The following is a 16,180-nucleotide window of genomic DNA, read 5'->3' as shown; positions in this document are numbered from 1 at the left end:
TACTCCTCCTTCCTTTTTCTAGATTTTTCTTCCTATTTGTTCTCTCTGCCTGCTAGCCCTGCCTATCCTTTTTCCTGCCTAGCTATTGGCTGTTCATCTCTTTATTAGACCAATCAGGTGTTTTAGGCGGGCAAAGTAACACAGCTTTACAGAGTTAAACAAATGCACATAAAAGAATTCAACACATCTTTGCATTATTAAACAAATGTTCCACAGAGTAAACGAATGCAACACATCTTAAACTAATATTCCACAACAAGTTACAGCTCTCCCTGTTCTGACAAGAGCAGGATTTGGTTCACATTTTAAGGGGCAGCCTGCCCATAAAAGCATGAGGCAGTGAGCAGGTCACATTGCAGCCATGGTCAGGACGCAGAGAGAGGTGAATGGTGGTGCTTATCTACTCTCCCTTTTATCCTGACAGGGACCGCTGCCCACAGCTAGGGTGGTTCTTCTTGCTCCTTCAATGCAATCTAGAACCCCTCTCACAGAAAAGCAGAGGTGGCTCTACATCCTGTCAAGTTGGCCCTTGATATCAAGCCCCACACCACCTTAACCAGCAGGGACAGACAACTGGGCCTGCCTTCACCAGGAAGGCCCAAGCCTTGGCATTCCTGTACCTAACACTGTTTAATCCACACCTATTTCCTGGACACAAATTCTGAGAGGCATATCTCTCACCTGACCTCCCACAAATCAAGCCCTCAGTAAAAGTGTCTTTGAAATATACTGTTTCCACTTATGTGAGTTACCTAATGAGCCATATTTAGAGAGAGAGGAAGCAGAATGGAGATGGTTATGGGAGAGGGGGGAATGGAGAAGTAGTGTTAATGAATGCAGGGTTTTGCCCTAGGAGGATGGACAGTGGTGATGGGTGCACAACAATGTGGTGGACTTGTTATGAAATAGTCTCTTTGTACACCGTGAATATGTGTTGCTCTCATTGGCTTAATAAAGAGCTAAATGGTCAATAGCTAGGTAGGAAGAGTTTAGGCAGGACTTGTGGACAGACAGAAAACGTGGGGATGAAGAGGGCAGAGTGGCCAGGAGATGAAGAGAGAAGCAAGATGAACATACTGTGTTGGAAAAAGGTACCAAGTCAAATGGTGGAGCGTAGGTAAGAAATATGGGTTAATTTAAGTTGTAAGAGTTAGTTAGTAAGAAGCCTAAGCCATTTGCTGAGCACTTATAATTAATAATAAGTCTCTGTGTTGTTATTTGAGAGCTGGCTGGTAGGACAGAAAATTCTGCCAACTTGGACTTGATGCCACTTGAGTTGTACACCTAAAAATAGTGAGGTTTGCTAGGCAGCGGTGGTGCACACCTTTAATCCCAGAACATAGGAGGCAGAGGCAGATGGATCTCTAAATTCAAGACCAGTCTGGTCTACAAAGAGAGTTCCAGGAAAGCTAGAGCTACGCGGAGAAACCCTGTTTCAAAAAAACCAAAATCAAAAAAAAAAAAAAAAAATAGTGAGGTTGTAAGAGTTTGATACATTTTTATTACATACAAAACATGTGCTATTTTACACATGTGGGGGATGCTGGGTAAATGCTCCGTCATTGAGCAATATCGCTAGTCCATCATTTGACCAGTGGCAAGTGCAGATTACCCCTTAAAGCTAATTCCAGGAAGGAGAGAGGCTGTGACAAATGCATCAGGACTGCCCAGATTGAGTTCAAATTCTCAGAACATAGAGGGACTCGATGATCACCTTGCCATGGCTTGGGTAAATGTCCCTCATAGGTCCATGCCTGGAAAGCTTGGTTGTCAGCCTACAGCACGATCAGAATCTTTAATAGGTAGGACCTGGTAGAGGGCAGTTACTTTTTGGAGTTGTGCTGTACAGGGGGAGTGTGAAAGAAATCCAAGCCTCTTCCCAGCTCTTTCTTTGCTTCCTAGCTGCTAGCACTGAACAGGGGACTTTGTAAGCTTCTGCTGTGGTGGTGTTTCATCATGGGACCAAAAGCACCAGGGCAGTGATGGCTAATCATAGTTACCAACTTTTTTTTTGGCCATGGTGTTTATCACAGCAACAGAAAGCAAACCAAGACCAGGGCTAATCAACTATGGACCAATAGCTCTGGACCCATACACCCAAATAAACCTCCTCTTCTTCTTTTTGTATTTTCTAAAAAGGATTTATTTATTATGTATACAGTGTTCTGCCTGCATGTATACCTGCAGGCCAGAAGAGGCAGGAGAGGGCACCAGATCCCATTACAAATGGTTGTAAGTCAACATGTGGCTGCTGGGAATTGAACTCAGAACCTTTGGAAGAGCAGGCAGTGCTCTTAACCTCTGAGCCATCTCTCCAGCCCATAAACCTCTTCTTAAAAGCTGCTAAGCTCAGAAAGCTCACTAACACCAGCACGATCCTTGAAACTCACCAAGTCCAGGTTGGACACTGGCCTACCATTGACTAGACACAGTTCTTCCTTCCAGTCAGTTTCTTCTCATTAAGCCAGGGATTAGCAACTTTTTGCTGTTGTTTTTGAGACAGGGTTTTCCTCTGTATCCCTGGCTGTCCCGGAACTCAGTTTGTGCTGAGATTAAAGGTGTGCGCCACCACTCTAATTTCAAGAGTACTGAGGGCCGAGTGTGGGCAATCCGCACAGATGGCTACTATGTTGGAGTTGGTGCTCATGGCTGGCTCCTGTCGTGCACTCATCCATGTCCTGGGTAATGGCCATCAAAGTGAACGGAGGGCATTTGGGTCATCACACACATCTAGCAGATCATGATGGTCACTATACTAGCTAGCTTTAACTGTTGACTTTACACAGTCTAGAGTCACCTGAGAAGGGAATGGCGTTTCAAGTGAAGGACTGCCCAGATGGGATTGGTTTGTAGGCATGTGTGTGGGGACTTGTCTTAACTGACAATTGATATAGGAGGACCCAGCCCACTGGGGGTGGCACCATTCCTTTGGCAGGTGGTCCTGGATTGACCAAGAAAGCTACCTAAGCATGACCTTTGGAGCAAATGAGAAAGCTGAGTACCTCCTTGTTTTCTTCTGTTCTGATTTCCCTCTAGGGATGGACTGTGATTTGGACGTGTAAGCCAAATAAGATTCCTCCCTATTGCTTTGGTCACTGTTATAGCACAGCAACAGAGATGAAAGAAAAGATATCCTGCTCAGGCTGAACTACCCAGAGCTGAAGTCTGGATCTCAGATCTAAGGCTTTCTCTTCTGTTCAGGATGTCCCCAAAGGTCTTACTGTGCTTCCTGTCTCACTGTGTCCTCAGGGAACAGTCTCACTAGTTGGTCATCGTCCGGGGGTTCTGGAACCTATGTCAGTGTGTGGTCTTCAGGACAGGTGGGCAGCTGACCTGGCAGTAGTCTGGATATAGGGAAAGGATGGGCATGCAGGTATGGGCTAGACCCAAGAGTCCCTGTGGGCAGAAGGCTGGGGAGCTTTGGGGCTCAGCCCAGAAGAGCGACAAATCTCCCATGTCCCTCAGCCACTTCCTGGAAACTGGATCTTAGGTGCAATGCATTTTCTGCCAAGATCATTTGTCAGGAGGGAGACCTCTCTTCAAAGCTAACTCCTGGTCCCCAGAGCAAGCCCTAGCTAAGTGTGCCTGTCCCCCACTGCCTTGTAGCGCTCACACTGGATCTGGTTTATCATCTGGTTCTGGAGATAATACTGAAATCCCCAGCCCTGTCTCTGCCAGTTGTGGCTGGGCACTCCTTTAGTCCCAGTGCTCAGGAGGCACAGACAGGCAGATCTCTGTGAGTTTGAGGCCAGTCTGGTCTACAGACTGAGTTTCAGGCTAGCCAGGGAGACATAGTGAGAACCCGTCTTAAAAACAAACAAAACCTGCCTCTTCTCAAAGTTCTATGAGAAGGCACTACTGTGACCTCATTTTAGTGGTTTCCCTGTGGCCACCCTTGTCACCCCAGTGTCAACATGAAACCAGAATCCCACCGACCTACCCCAGTCTACTATAAGCTCCACACATTGTTCCTTCTACTCATCTCACACCAGCTTCCTGCAGGGCCTGTGGCCCAAAGCCTTCCTGTTCCCTCTGCAGACATCTGCTTGGGTGGCTTTCTCCGGGCTGGCTATCCCTGTCCCATCCTGGTTCCTTCTTCCTCTTGAACTCACATCTTTATCTTCCTCATCTTCTTCCTTTACTGTCAGTTTCCCTGTTAGAACTTAAATTGCCAAGACAGCAGGTTTCTTCTACGTGGTTCTTCTCTTAGTGTCCTAGTCAGTGTCTTCTGGGCAGTGACTGCCAGAGGGGACACTTTGAGTAAGTGCACAGTCAAGGTTAACTGGATTCTGGGGGAGGAATGAACTCAAAGACGCCCTGGTACTCAGTGTAGTAGGTTCTTCCTTCCTTTCTTGTTAGTGTTGAGTCAGGGTCTATAATTATGTAGACCAGTCCTGCCTTTGCCTCCTGAGCACACGGCTTGAAGATATGTTAGGGCATTTTCTGGATTAATGTGAGACTGTCCAGCCCACTGTGGGTGGTGCCATCCCCAGGCCGGTGGTTCTGGGTGTAAAAGAAGCAGGCTGAATGCTGGGTGTTGGTGGCGCACGCCTTTAATCCCAGCACTCGGGAGGCAGAAGCAGGTGGATCTCTATGAGTTCGAGGCCAGCCTGGTCTACAGAGCGAGTTCCAGGACAGGCTTCAAAGCAATACAGTAAAACCCTGTGGTGGTGGTGGGCGGGGATCGGGAGGAGCAGGCTGAACAAGCCAGGGAGAGCAAGTCAGAAAAGAGCATTCCTCCACAGTCCCCACTTCCTGCTCCAATGTCCTTTCATAATGGACTGTGACCTAAGAGTGCTATGATGAAATAAACCCTGTCCTCCCCAAGTTGCTTTTAGTCATGGTGTTTGTCACAACAGAAAGCAAATAGAATACCAGCTGCAGTCCAGTTCATGCGGGCACCGAGAGCACACTCACAGATCACCAGTGGTTGGCAGTGTCCTTCCACCCAGCTGGAGGGGCTGGGGGCTGTGCCGGGAAGCTGTGTGTTTGTGACCATCACCAGAATTTTTTTTTTAAAGATTGATGATTTATATACAGTGTTCTGTCTGCATGTATCTCTGCTGGCCAGAAGAGGGCACTAGATCTCATTACAGATGGTTGTGAGCCATCATGTGGTTGCTAGGAATTGAACTCTGGAAGACAGCTAGTGTTCTTAACTACCAAGCCATTTCTCCAGCCACCCCCCCCCCCAGCCCCCCATCACCAGAATTTTAACCGCTGAGTCATCTATCTAGCCCTGTGGGACATGTTAGGATCCTTATTGGTATCTCATCAGAGCCAGTTGTTGGGGCCAACAGAGGAAACTGAGCAGGCTGAGGGATCTCATTCCTCCTGCCATGCTATAATCTGGCACTTAGGATAGGACAGTCAATGACTTCGTATCATAACCTGTAATCAGTCACCCTACAAATCAGCTTCTTCTGGGGTTGCCTTTTGAGGGCTACTCCCCAGTGAAGATATACAGGGCCCTGCACAATGACAGATGCTCACACACATAGGTTTGATGAGCTGTCTCCAAGCCCTGGGACTGCTGTTCCATTTGCTAGTTTTGCTAAAATCTGCAACACTAAGATTTCAGCTTACCAGAATTCTTAGCCTTCCCAATGCTGCCACTTACAGCTCATGTTGTGGTGACCCCAGCCAGGAAATTATTCCATTGCTATTTCATAACCATAATTTTGGCACTGTCATAAATCGTAATGTAAATATGTTTACTGATAGTCTTAGGTGACCCCCATGAAAGGGTCATTTGACTCCCGCACAAAGGGTTGAGACCCATAAGTTGAGAAACACTGCTCCACATCATGTCAACTTGGTCCTTTACAACCGAGTTAGGGAAAAAAGGCCAGGCTTTCTCATTAGTTACCAGTGCACAGAAAACAGACTTGGCTGTATGGGGCCACCTGTCTCTGCTGCTGCTCCTGCAGTGTCTCTTTCTGGCCTCATTATGAAATTTCACCACAGCTGCTGACATCCCCCATCCACATTGTCAAGACAGAAACTCTTTAACTGCAGCTTTTATTTATTTCTTTTTTAAAGATTTATATACAGTGTTCTGCCTGAATGTATGCTGCATGATAGACAAGGGCACCAGATCTCAATACAGATGGTTGTGAGCCAACATGTGGTAGCCAGGAACTGAACTCAGGACTTCTGGAAGAGCAGCCAATGCTCTTAAACTCTGATCTCTCTACAGCCCCCAACTGCCTTTTATTAGTGAAAGCTTTACTGATTTTTTAAAAAATTATTTATGTGTTGAGTAATTTTCGGCAGTTGTTCTTTTGTCTGAGAGTCCTTTGTTTTTCTTGCTTTTTTTTTTTTTTTTTAAAGACAGGGTTTCTCTGTGGCTTTGGAGGCTGTCCTGGAACTAGCTCTTATAGACCAGGCTGGTCTCAAACTCACAGAGATCCACCTGCCTCTGCCTCCTGAGTGCTGGTATCAAAGGCATGTGCCACCACTGCCTGGCCTCCTGTCTTTCTTAGGTGGGTCCTAAGGACCAGTCTCAGGCTGTCAGGTTTATGGGTGCCTCTAGCCACTGAACCATCCTGCCAGCACTCTCTACCTTACTATTTCTTGAAACAGGACCTCTCAGTGAACATGAGATCACCAATCTGGCTGGATTAGCTGCCCAGGGGGAGTTCCGGGTATCTGTTTGTGTTTGCATGCCCGCCTCCCCACCCCCATGCTGGAGTTAGACTCGAGCTACTACTCACAGCTTTTACAGGGGTTCTGAACTCAGGTCCCCCACTCTTTTGTGTCAGGCACTTTATTGATTGTGTCATCTCCCCAGCCCCAGCTCTCTTTCAAAGATGCTACCTGGTTGGGTACCCAGGCTTCTCAGGGCATCATTGGTTGGCTGCTCCCTGGTGCCTGTGTGGGCTGCAGGTTTGGAGATGGGACTGGAGGAACTAACTCACAGGCTGGTCATGTGCCATTTTTTAAATATAACATTTATTGCTTAGATGGTTTGATACAGAACAGCTTTCTTTTCATTCTGAATTTGGAAGTTCTATACAACTGAGTACAAAGAGAAACAAAAAGTACCAAAACCAAACTTGTGATTCTGTTCATGTGGCATAAACCAGTTTTGTACATGACATGTAGCAGCAGTTTTTAAGTTCCCTTTAGAAAAATATGAATTCTACAGTTATTATTGTTTCCTGTTTAATGCATGGGCTGAAATCATCAGGATCAACTTCTTGAGGAAAGAGAGGAAAGAGACGAATGTAGGATGATGATGTATCTGAAATCAGCGTCTGTCTCACGGGCCTTCCCCAGAGCTGCTTGAAGAACAGCCCCACGGGGTCTTTTTGTTTGTTTTCACAGCCAGGTATTTTATGTAGTGATTGAATCTCAGCATTGTGTCCATTAAAGAGAAAAACAAAAACAAAAACAAAACAACAACAAAAAAAAAACAAGAAAAAATTTGCACCTCAAAAATTTTTCAGACGATCCATATATATATATATACATATATAATATATATATATTTGTAAAAGCCCTGAGGAGAAAGAGAATCAAACAAAATGTATAGAAACAAATTAGCTGGACATGCAAACTAAACTATGATTCACCCAGCGTTTAAACAAATCACAAATTTCACAGTTTAATATGTGGGAAGGAAGGCGGGCAGGACAACAAACAAATAGTACATTTCTCAATCTCACTAATAAAATGTGGCAAGACCTTATTGACTATGAAGAATAGATCAGACTAAATAAAGCTTTAAATCAATAGTGATTATTGCGAGCTGCAGCCCCGGCTATGGCTGCTGCTGGGAGCCAATCCCTGCTACATCTTACCGCAGCCTAGAGTTCAGTCATGGCTTCTCCCCACAAGATCATGAGTTTAGTGTGGAGAGTTGCAAAGAAAAACAAAACACAAGAAACCCCAATAATAACAATGAAAATAACAGTTGTAATAATAATAAAAAAACAACTAAGGGATGCAGGAGCTGGCTTTAACTTAGAAGACCATGGGGTCACTGGTTCTGATTTCTCTCTACAGTAAATAAAATCTCAATTTTAAACTGGTTCATACATCCCTAGTACAGTTTTAAAAAATCATATATAACTCAACATTTTTTTAATATGCAAATATATCACTTTTCATTATCTCTAGAATAGCTGTCTTCCATTGAAGTCAGGGTGGTTGGATTTTAGCCACTAGAAACTGGTGGACAAAAGGGTATGCATGTCTTGGGGGAGGGGAAGAAGTGACGCAGAGGAAGACCCCCACCCCCCACCCCCCAGGGAGGACTCAAGGCTCTGCAGCAAGGGACAAGCACAGGAGCTCTAGTAGCAGTGTGGCTCAGGCATCCTCGGGTCTCAGCTAAAGGACAGGGTGCTGAACAGAGGCCAGCTACAGTAGGAGCGGTTTCATTCTGCTGATGAGGGACATCTACTGCCTGTATAGGACACTCAAGAATGAAAGGAACCCCGCCTTTGTGCACCAAGGGATTGGCCAGTTAGGAAATTAAAAGCGCTGCTCTCTCGGAAGGTGCAGGAAGACAGCTCTCTAGTCTACACCTTGCACACACAGCTCAGTTCATCACCAGCAGTAGTATCTCATTGCTTTTCAAATGACAGTAGCGCAGCTCAGCAGGAAGACTGGGATGCCTTGCAAGCTGTCTCTGAGGTGCCCCAGGTGCGCCCGGAATCTTGGATGCCTGTTTCCCCCATCACACGTGCATCCTCGTCCACGCTGAACCACTCCTTAGCCATGCTTGGAGGACCACTCCTGGCCCCTGCTGGCTTCTACAGTCATGGAAGAAAGGCTTGTCTGAGTACAGTAGAAGAGCCATCACTGGTGTGCCAACAAAAGCTTCAGGCACACATTATGCGGGGACCAGGCGGCAGTGCAGGTCTCCCAGGACAAATATTGCCCATTTGTTTCTGCTGAATGTAGAGCCCAGCAAACTGATGAACTAATAATAATAATAATAATATTAATAATAATAAAATATACCAAATGGGGAGAAGGGGAAAAAAATCAATATATGACATCCAGGCATGTCCTCCATAGATTATGCTGTTGAGGAGGTCATTCTTCTCTGTAAATTAAGAATTTGAACAGTAACCATTTCTAACATGGAGAGAGTGGAGACCCGTGAGGTTGAAGCTAGAATCATTCCTGGCTTTGGCTCACACCGCACTGGAACTCTGCATCAACCACATCCACTAACAACAAAGACCAGCTCACGGCTCCTCCACCAGGTGACCCAGAGAAAAAACGTCTAGCTTAGAAATCAGCCTCCCACCTCTTCCCTCTGGTCATGGACAGGAAATTCACATCATTTTCTTCCAGTTATTGGCTACAGGGATCCAGGGCTAGGCTTTCTTCTTCTGTTTCCAGCTCACAGAACAAACAGTACTATCACAGGTTTACAAAAACGAGCTCCAACACATCAATACAAAAGGTAATGTTAATGCTTAAATGAAGAGGTCTCCCAACAATTCATTAAAAATCACTGTTTTGTTAAAACGCCATTGAGGGCAGGGATACACCCACAATGACATGGGAGGACCATAAGTAGTTAAGGCACTGGGGCCGGCCGTCCTGGGGCCGGGAGCATGCGCACTGGGTAAGGCTATGGCACGAGCTGGTTGGCTGCACTGCCTGTCTCTCTTGCCCTCTTTCCTCTTTCCAGACAGCTGAAGGACATTGAGACAACCTTGTGAAATCTATAATCAGGAGGCTCTGCTAGCTTTGTGGTGACAGGGGCGGGGCAAGCTGTCATTCCATCCCCAGGAGCTGTGAGGCACTGTCGGTGGCTGCCAGGATTGGGGCAGGCCTCTTGGTGCACAGCTCCAGCAAGTCTTGTACAAGGGCTGCTGGGCTCTGGGGGTCTGTTTCCCCTGAAGACACCTGCTCCTTGGGGGTGCTGTGGCTGGGCTCAGATGGCTGCTCTGCTGCAGCCTTCTCTTCTTGGTTACAATCCTTCCCCGAGTTTTCTTTCCGGCTCCTGGTGATGGCCACATGGTTGCTGGTGCTAGGAGCTGAGTCGGCCTCATTCTCTGAGACAGGGTTGTTAGCACTATGGGTGGACTCATCCTCACTGTCCTCCTCAGCCCGCTCGTCCTTGTCGCTGTCTTTCCCATGGTGTTTGCTGTGCCTGGCTTTCTGGTGGATCCGCTGGTGTCGCACTAGGCTGTGCTTTAAGGTGAAGGTTCGCTCACAGGTCTGACACTTGTATGGCCTTTCTCCTGAGCAACAGGAAAAGGAAAAGGAGATGTCCATTAACATGAAGGCTACTGGTTTCCAGCTCCCCACTCTACACAAATGCAGCATCCAGAACTAAATAATCTAAATAATCCTCCCCCAGGCTCTACAAGGCCAGCAACAACCCCCTCAATCAAGGCACAAGGAGGTCCAGTTGGGCTTTTTACTGATAGTTTACATACCAAGTTGCCACAGCTGAGAACATCTCTGGCCAGAACAAGGTACCAGCATGCACACTTGTGTGTAACTATGCCAAGGTCACTTGTGTGTAGGGGGCCATGGCAGTGAGATCTGGACAAGGGGTTGGGGTGCTCTCTTTGGAGGGATGGTGAAGGAAGGATGTTTCTATCTTTTGGCTTCATGGTTCTATCTAGGTCTCCCTCTCTGCTAAAGCTAAAATAACAAGATCTTATTTGAACATTGCAGCTCTAACCCTGTAGGTGACAGGCTGAGCTCTACAAGGGACAAGGATGTGCCCATGTGGCAGCCAGTAAGGAGTTTGTTACAGTTCCAGCAGGTTGACTGCTACAAAGTCAGGACAAGAACAGCCCCACCCACCTATTAATGGATGACACGTGGGGTCTTCACAACATAGGCCAGACCAGCACCCGACTTTCCTGGCATGTATCTCCCTGTGTCCTTGTTAGGGTCTGAGAACTACACTGGATGTTCTAGAAGCCTGTGGACAGGGCAGCTGTCTTCCTTATTTATAGAGGACAAGACTGGGGTTGGATAGCTGAGGAAAACAGTGCTTTCCAAAAAGTCCTACTGCAGAGGGACCACTCTCCTGCCCTGTGGAAGGTCTGTGCCATGCTCAGGGCCAAGGGGACAGCTCCTGAAGAGCTCCAGTTTCTCCAGATCAAAGGTCAACGCTGCCACCTAGCTGGTTTTCTCAATGGTCTCTGGAACTGACTTCCAGTTAGACACTGGATGACCACACTAGGTGACCCCGGCCTCTTCTGGAAGGCTGGCTTTGGTCCCTCATACCTGTGTGTGACCTCATGTGCCGGGTGAGGTCCTGCAAGGACCAGAAGCGCTTGTTGCATACGCTGCACACCTTCTTCCTTTTGTCTGCCTTAGTGGCCGTGCTTTTGGGGGAGTCTGTCTTTGGTGTCTTGTCACTGCTGCCCCTCTTCTCAGCTGTGCCTTCCCCATCAGAGGGACCCTCTGTTTCTTCACTCTGTTTCTCCACTGAGGCCTCCCTGGTTCCTAGGGTTGGACCTATTGCTGGGGATTCGGCAGGCTTCTCCTCAGGTTCAGGGGAAGGGGAGGGTCCCTCCGTTGCTCTGCTAGCACTCTCATTCTCCGGCAAAGGTGCCTCCTTCTCCTCCTTGGGCTCCTGGCAGCTGTGTGCCTTCTTGTGGCGGCTTAGGGTGCCCAGAAACTTGAAGTTTTTTCCACAGGTATTGCAGGTATGCTTCTGGTCCTGCTGGGCTGTGCCTTGGCTGTCCACAGTGCCTGCCTCACTTTCTGCCAGCTTGAATTCCATCAGCTTGCTGGCAAAGTCAAGATCCAGGCTCTGGTTGCTGGCGGTGTCCTCTTCCGGGGCATCTGTATTGCCGGCACTCTCTTCTATGCTGCACTCTTCCTCTGGCTTCTCTTCTGCACTCTTTTCTTCCTCGTTTTCAGGAGGGGCTGCCTCTGCTTTGGCCTCTTTGACAGTGAGGTCCTGTGTGGCTGGGCTGAGCTCCACGGCTCCCTCTGATGGCAGCTGCTCTTTATCCTGTGCTGTAAGATCCAGCACCTCACCTGGTGTGGTCAATGCGTCTGTGTCTGACTGGCTGTCTGTGTAGGCAAGCAGAGCAGGGAAGGGGTTCAGATGAGGTGACACCAAGCATGCCTTTTTCAAGGACTCCACTGGAACTTGGCTGGACCCACCCCAGCAGCCTGGATACTAAACCTAGTGAGGACTTTTAAACCTGGAGTTGTAAGAAGGACCAAACCAGCCTTCACATTCCCACAGTTAGGCAGATGGGTTCTTGTGCCTCAGGACTCCTGACATCAACTGTCACACCCATGTTCACTCAGCTGTCCCCACCCCAAGGAAGGTGTGAGTGACTCAGGCAGTGCAGACAGAGAGGGCGTGCATTCCAGAGACTCACAGCACTAGGGAGGTTGAGGAAGCCAAGTTGTAAAGGTTATCTTTCCAGTGCAAAGAGCTTTTACAGACATGCAACATACACAAGATCAACCCCCCATCTTCCAAATGTGGTTCTCAAGGAGTTCACAGAAAATGACCCCACATGTGGATTCTGCATATATGGTACACAGACACATCCCCAGGTAGAGGCCAGAGAAGATGCTCTTGTACCTGTAAACAATGCATGCAGAGGACCTTAAATACAACCTGGTCAAGAACATGTGGGGAAGGATGGCAGATGGCTCTAAGGGGCTGTGAGAGTGTGGGTGAGCATGATGACAGGGACCTAGAGGATGAGTCTCTTGCAGACAGTGACTTCTTGCTCCCATTTATCTACCTCCCACAGCAAAACCAGACGTGGAAAGTCTGCCAGCTATCAGGGACCTTACACGAGGGCACCATGGCCAGATACATTGGTGCACACCTGCAAATCTCAGCCCTTCAGAGACTAAAATAGGTAGGAGTCTGAGGCCAGATTGGGCTCCAACCTGAGTTTAAGGCAAGCCTGGGTATGAGAGGATCTCAAAATAGAGAAAGAGAAAAGAGAGAAACAAAAACACATAAAAATTAACCACATTTAACAGTATCCGGAAAATTACCTTTCGTCTACTAGGGTTGAACACAAGGACTTGATGGTTCTAATAGCAAAATGGAACCTGGCTGAGAACTGCTGTTTAACTGCAGACTTAATGTCCAATTTACCACTATGGGTTCTCAGTGCTTCCTCTGAACCCACAGAGGAAACTGGGGTCTTACAGCAGATACAGAGGTGCGCCCTCTGACAGGCGTATCTCTGATCAGTGCTTGAGGCTGCAGAAATTCTTGCACCTAACCTGAGAGAGATTCTCACTTGCTGTCGGGAATAAGCCAGAAGGCCACCACATGCCTCTCATTCCTTTTCAGTGTCACATGCTCCATCATGTGCCATCAAGGCGGGTCTTGGGGCTGGGGAGAGGAGCTGCCTCAGACTTATAAATCATACCTGCCTGGGGCTTTGAGTTCTTCTGCAGTCAAGTGAGGGTGCTTCCACCTGCATCAATTCATTGGTTTCATTCTTACTGGGCTTGGTAGAGGTTACTGTTTGAGTTATCTCAAGAGACTTCAGAATTAGACAAGCAATCATGGTATGAAGATAGTTTGTGATAAGAAACAGCAACCTGAGCCACATACTGATGCTTAGGCTATACTTGAAGGAAACATCTATGCTCATTTTCTGGAATTACAGAGAGCATCTATGGAATGGATTTGGTTTAAACTGTACAACAGAAACAAATAATGCTTTGATCGCTTGCTTTGTGAGTAATTCGGTGTGTGCACGCATGTGTTTTCTTACACATGGGTTTGGAAACCAGAGATCTATCAATGTCTGCTTTTTTTCTCCATTACTTTCTATCTTACTTTTTTGAGACAGAGCCTCTCACTAACCTGAAGCTTGTTGAATGGCTAGACTGGCTGGCCAGCATGCTCCAGGAGTCCTCTTGCTACCACAATCCAAGGATTTTAGGTATAAGCCAATGTTACCAGATTTTTTTTTTTAAATGAGTGCTAGGGAATGAGCCATGTCCCTAGTCCAGTTAAAAAATATGGTTATTTTCTGGTTAATTCTTCTAACCCATCTCATAGGCTGTTTGCTTTGGGGAGAATATATTTAAAATGATAAACAAACAACCCTCAACCCACTTTTAAAAAACAAAAATAAATTCTGAAACCAAATCCAAGTACAAGCACTAAGACTGAATTATCCCATTCATGATCCAGTTTTGAGGGTGGATAAATTCTCTCTATCCAATGAGGTTCCCGCTTTTGAACAAAAGTGGCTTCGTTGCACTCCAAAGTTCCACTAGGGGGAGTGTTTTAGCAGGGTAGCCTGTGACCTGGTTTTGTATGATTCCCAGGAACAATAGACTTAACATCCTCACATATGGTGAGTGAGCAAGTAGACCACTTGAAAAGGACTCATCCAATTACAGCTTCTCCTCAAAGCCCCACTTGCAAATGGAGGCAGCTGAGCTCATCACTTCTTATGGGTAATGCAATCTTAAAAGGATGCACAGCTTATTGGTCCCCATCAGTGCCCACTTAGTGCCCTTGACACTTTAGAAAATTGCTGGAGGAAACCTAGTAGTCAATGAGTGCCCAGTTCCTCCTAAAGGGCAGCAGATTCTGTTGGTCATCTCCAGTTACAGATCTCTTGCTTCCTAGAAATAAAATGTCACTCAGCTAATGTGACAGAGGCAACTGACCTACACAACCTGATGGACGGTTTTGCCTGCATTTCGCCTGATGTGTTCAAGAATGAGGAGCACTTTTGGGTACCAGTGCGTGTGAACGACAGGACTTCTGTGTTGGTAAAAGTGCCTTTCCATTAAGGAATAGTTTTAAAACATTCAAATTTCTATTGTAACAGGTCCTGTCTAGGTACCTACCAATATTCCTCAAGAGCAGAGTGGGCCACATCTGCCTAGCAGAGGGAAGAGTTTCAGTTTAAAACTGAGTATTTAATATAGCCCTTTAAGGGAAAATTGTTTCCCATCAAAGTATTTTTAGCAATGGGTGTGGGGGAAATCTGGGGTGCATTTTCATGGAAGACCTCATGCGGTTGGAAATCATATGACATCATAAAACACGTTTAGGGATTTAAAAGAATTACATCTATGCACATAAACCAAATCTCAAAAACTTCAGGAACTTCCTTGTCATTTCCTGTCTCTTTAAAACAAAGTCTGTTCTGGGACTGAGGATATGGTTCAGGCGATAGAGTGCTTGCCTACCCTTGCTGATGGACTTGGCTTTGCCTCTAAACACTACACCAACTGGGTGTGTTGATATACTCTGAGGAGCCCCTCGGACACAGGAGCAGGAGGACCAGAAGTTTAAGGTTATCCTTGGGTTTGAGGATAGCCTGGGCTAGCCTGTCTCCAAGGTCAAAACGGGAAAAGAATTTTTAAAAGTGTGTTCTTCCACCCCTCAGCTAGTATCATGTCCAGTCAGTTTATAAATTTCTCAAATCCCTCAACTCCCATGTCTCCTCTTCTGCTTTCTTTCCCTCCTAAATTTGTTCTCTCTCTCACCAGACACTTACCCTTTGGATAGTTTCACAACTTTCAGTGACTTCCTTTCCCAGAGGCTTTGTCCCTTTAAGAAAATCTATATAACTTCTGGGACAGGGCCTTGGAAAAAGAACACCTATAATTGTAAACTTAAAAAGTAAATACATGCACAGGCTAACACTTGGTGCCAACGCTAAGCTCAGATCATGAATTCTGACTGAGCTGTGCGTAAGGAGCAGAGCTCCTGTGAATGAACATCCTGTGGTGTGAACAGGATGCAGTGACAGACTTTTCCGAGGACACGGGTTCCTACCCCAAAGCTACCCCCAGGTCAGCTGCCTTGAACTGGTTTGGGAAGAATCACAGGAGTGTTCTGTAAAGTAGGCTGTAAGAAAACGTTCCAGTCTAATAGGTGCCCTGGCAATGATGGTTAATCATTAACAGGACAGTCTGCAGCAAAGACAGCTGCTGCAGTGCCTCGGGCTTCCTGGAGCTTGAGAAGCAGATCGGGCTTGGCTCACAGGGAGTCAACCATGGCGGGATACCTTTCTTTACTCAAAGATCTTGGAGCACTATGTGGAAATGGAAGCCAGGGGTGGGGGAGAGGAGCCAGCAAACCAGCTGGACCACTCTTGTCCTTAAAGGGTCTGACCCAGGCAGAAAGACCCAGCAAGCCTAAGGCATTCCATTGCTTGCACAAGGCTGAGTGAAGGTGGGGGAAGGGTGGAGGTGGCTTCCCCACTGGGGGCAGCTCTCCCTGAATCCA

General features: G+C 46.9%; 1 protein-coding gene across 7 annotated transcripts in view; it reads right to left on the bottom strand.

Annotated features, from left to right (window-relative positions):
• Positions 1-6,932: 6,932 nt before the first annotated feature.
• The window catches only part of Rreb1 (ras responsive element binding protein 1), a 125,773-nt gene continuing 116,525 nt past the window's right edge, over positions 6,933-16,180 (bottom strand). For all 7 annotated transcript variants that reach the window (XM_027410372.2, XM_027410370.2, XM_027410371.2 and 4 more), the window contains 2 exons: positions 11,212-12,009; positions 6,933-10,208 (listed from right to left, as the gene is read on the bottom strand). In XM_027410372.2, the coding sequence (XP_027266173.1) occupies positions 9,739-10,208; positions 11,212-12,009 (1,268 nt within the window). In that variant the 3' untranslated portion in view covers positions 6,933-9,738. The remainder of the gene's footprint in view (positions 10,209-11,211; positions 12,010-16,180) is intronic.

Source organism: Cricetulus griseus, chromosome 3 (assembly GCF_003668045.3).
Source record: "Cricetulus griseus strain 17A/GY chromosome 3, alternate assembly CriGri-PICRH-1.0, whole genome shotgun sequence".
Taxonomy (NCBI): domain Eukaryota; kingdom Metazoa; phylum Chordata; class Mammalia; order Rodentia; family Cricetidae; genus Cricetulus; species Cricetulus griseus.
Note: the sequence above shows the minus strand (reverse complement) of the source record. Positions and strands in the feature narration are given on the sequence as shown.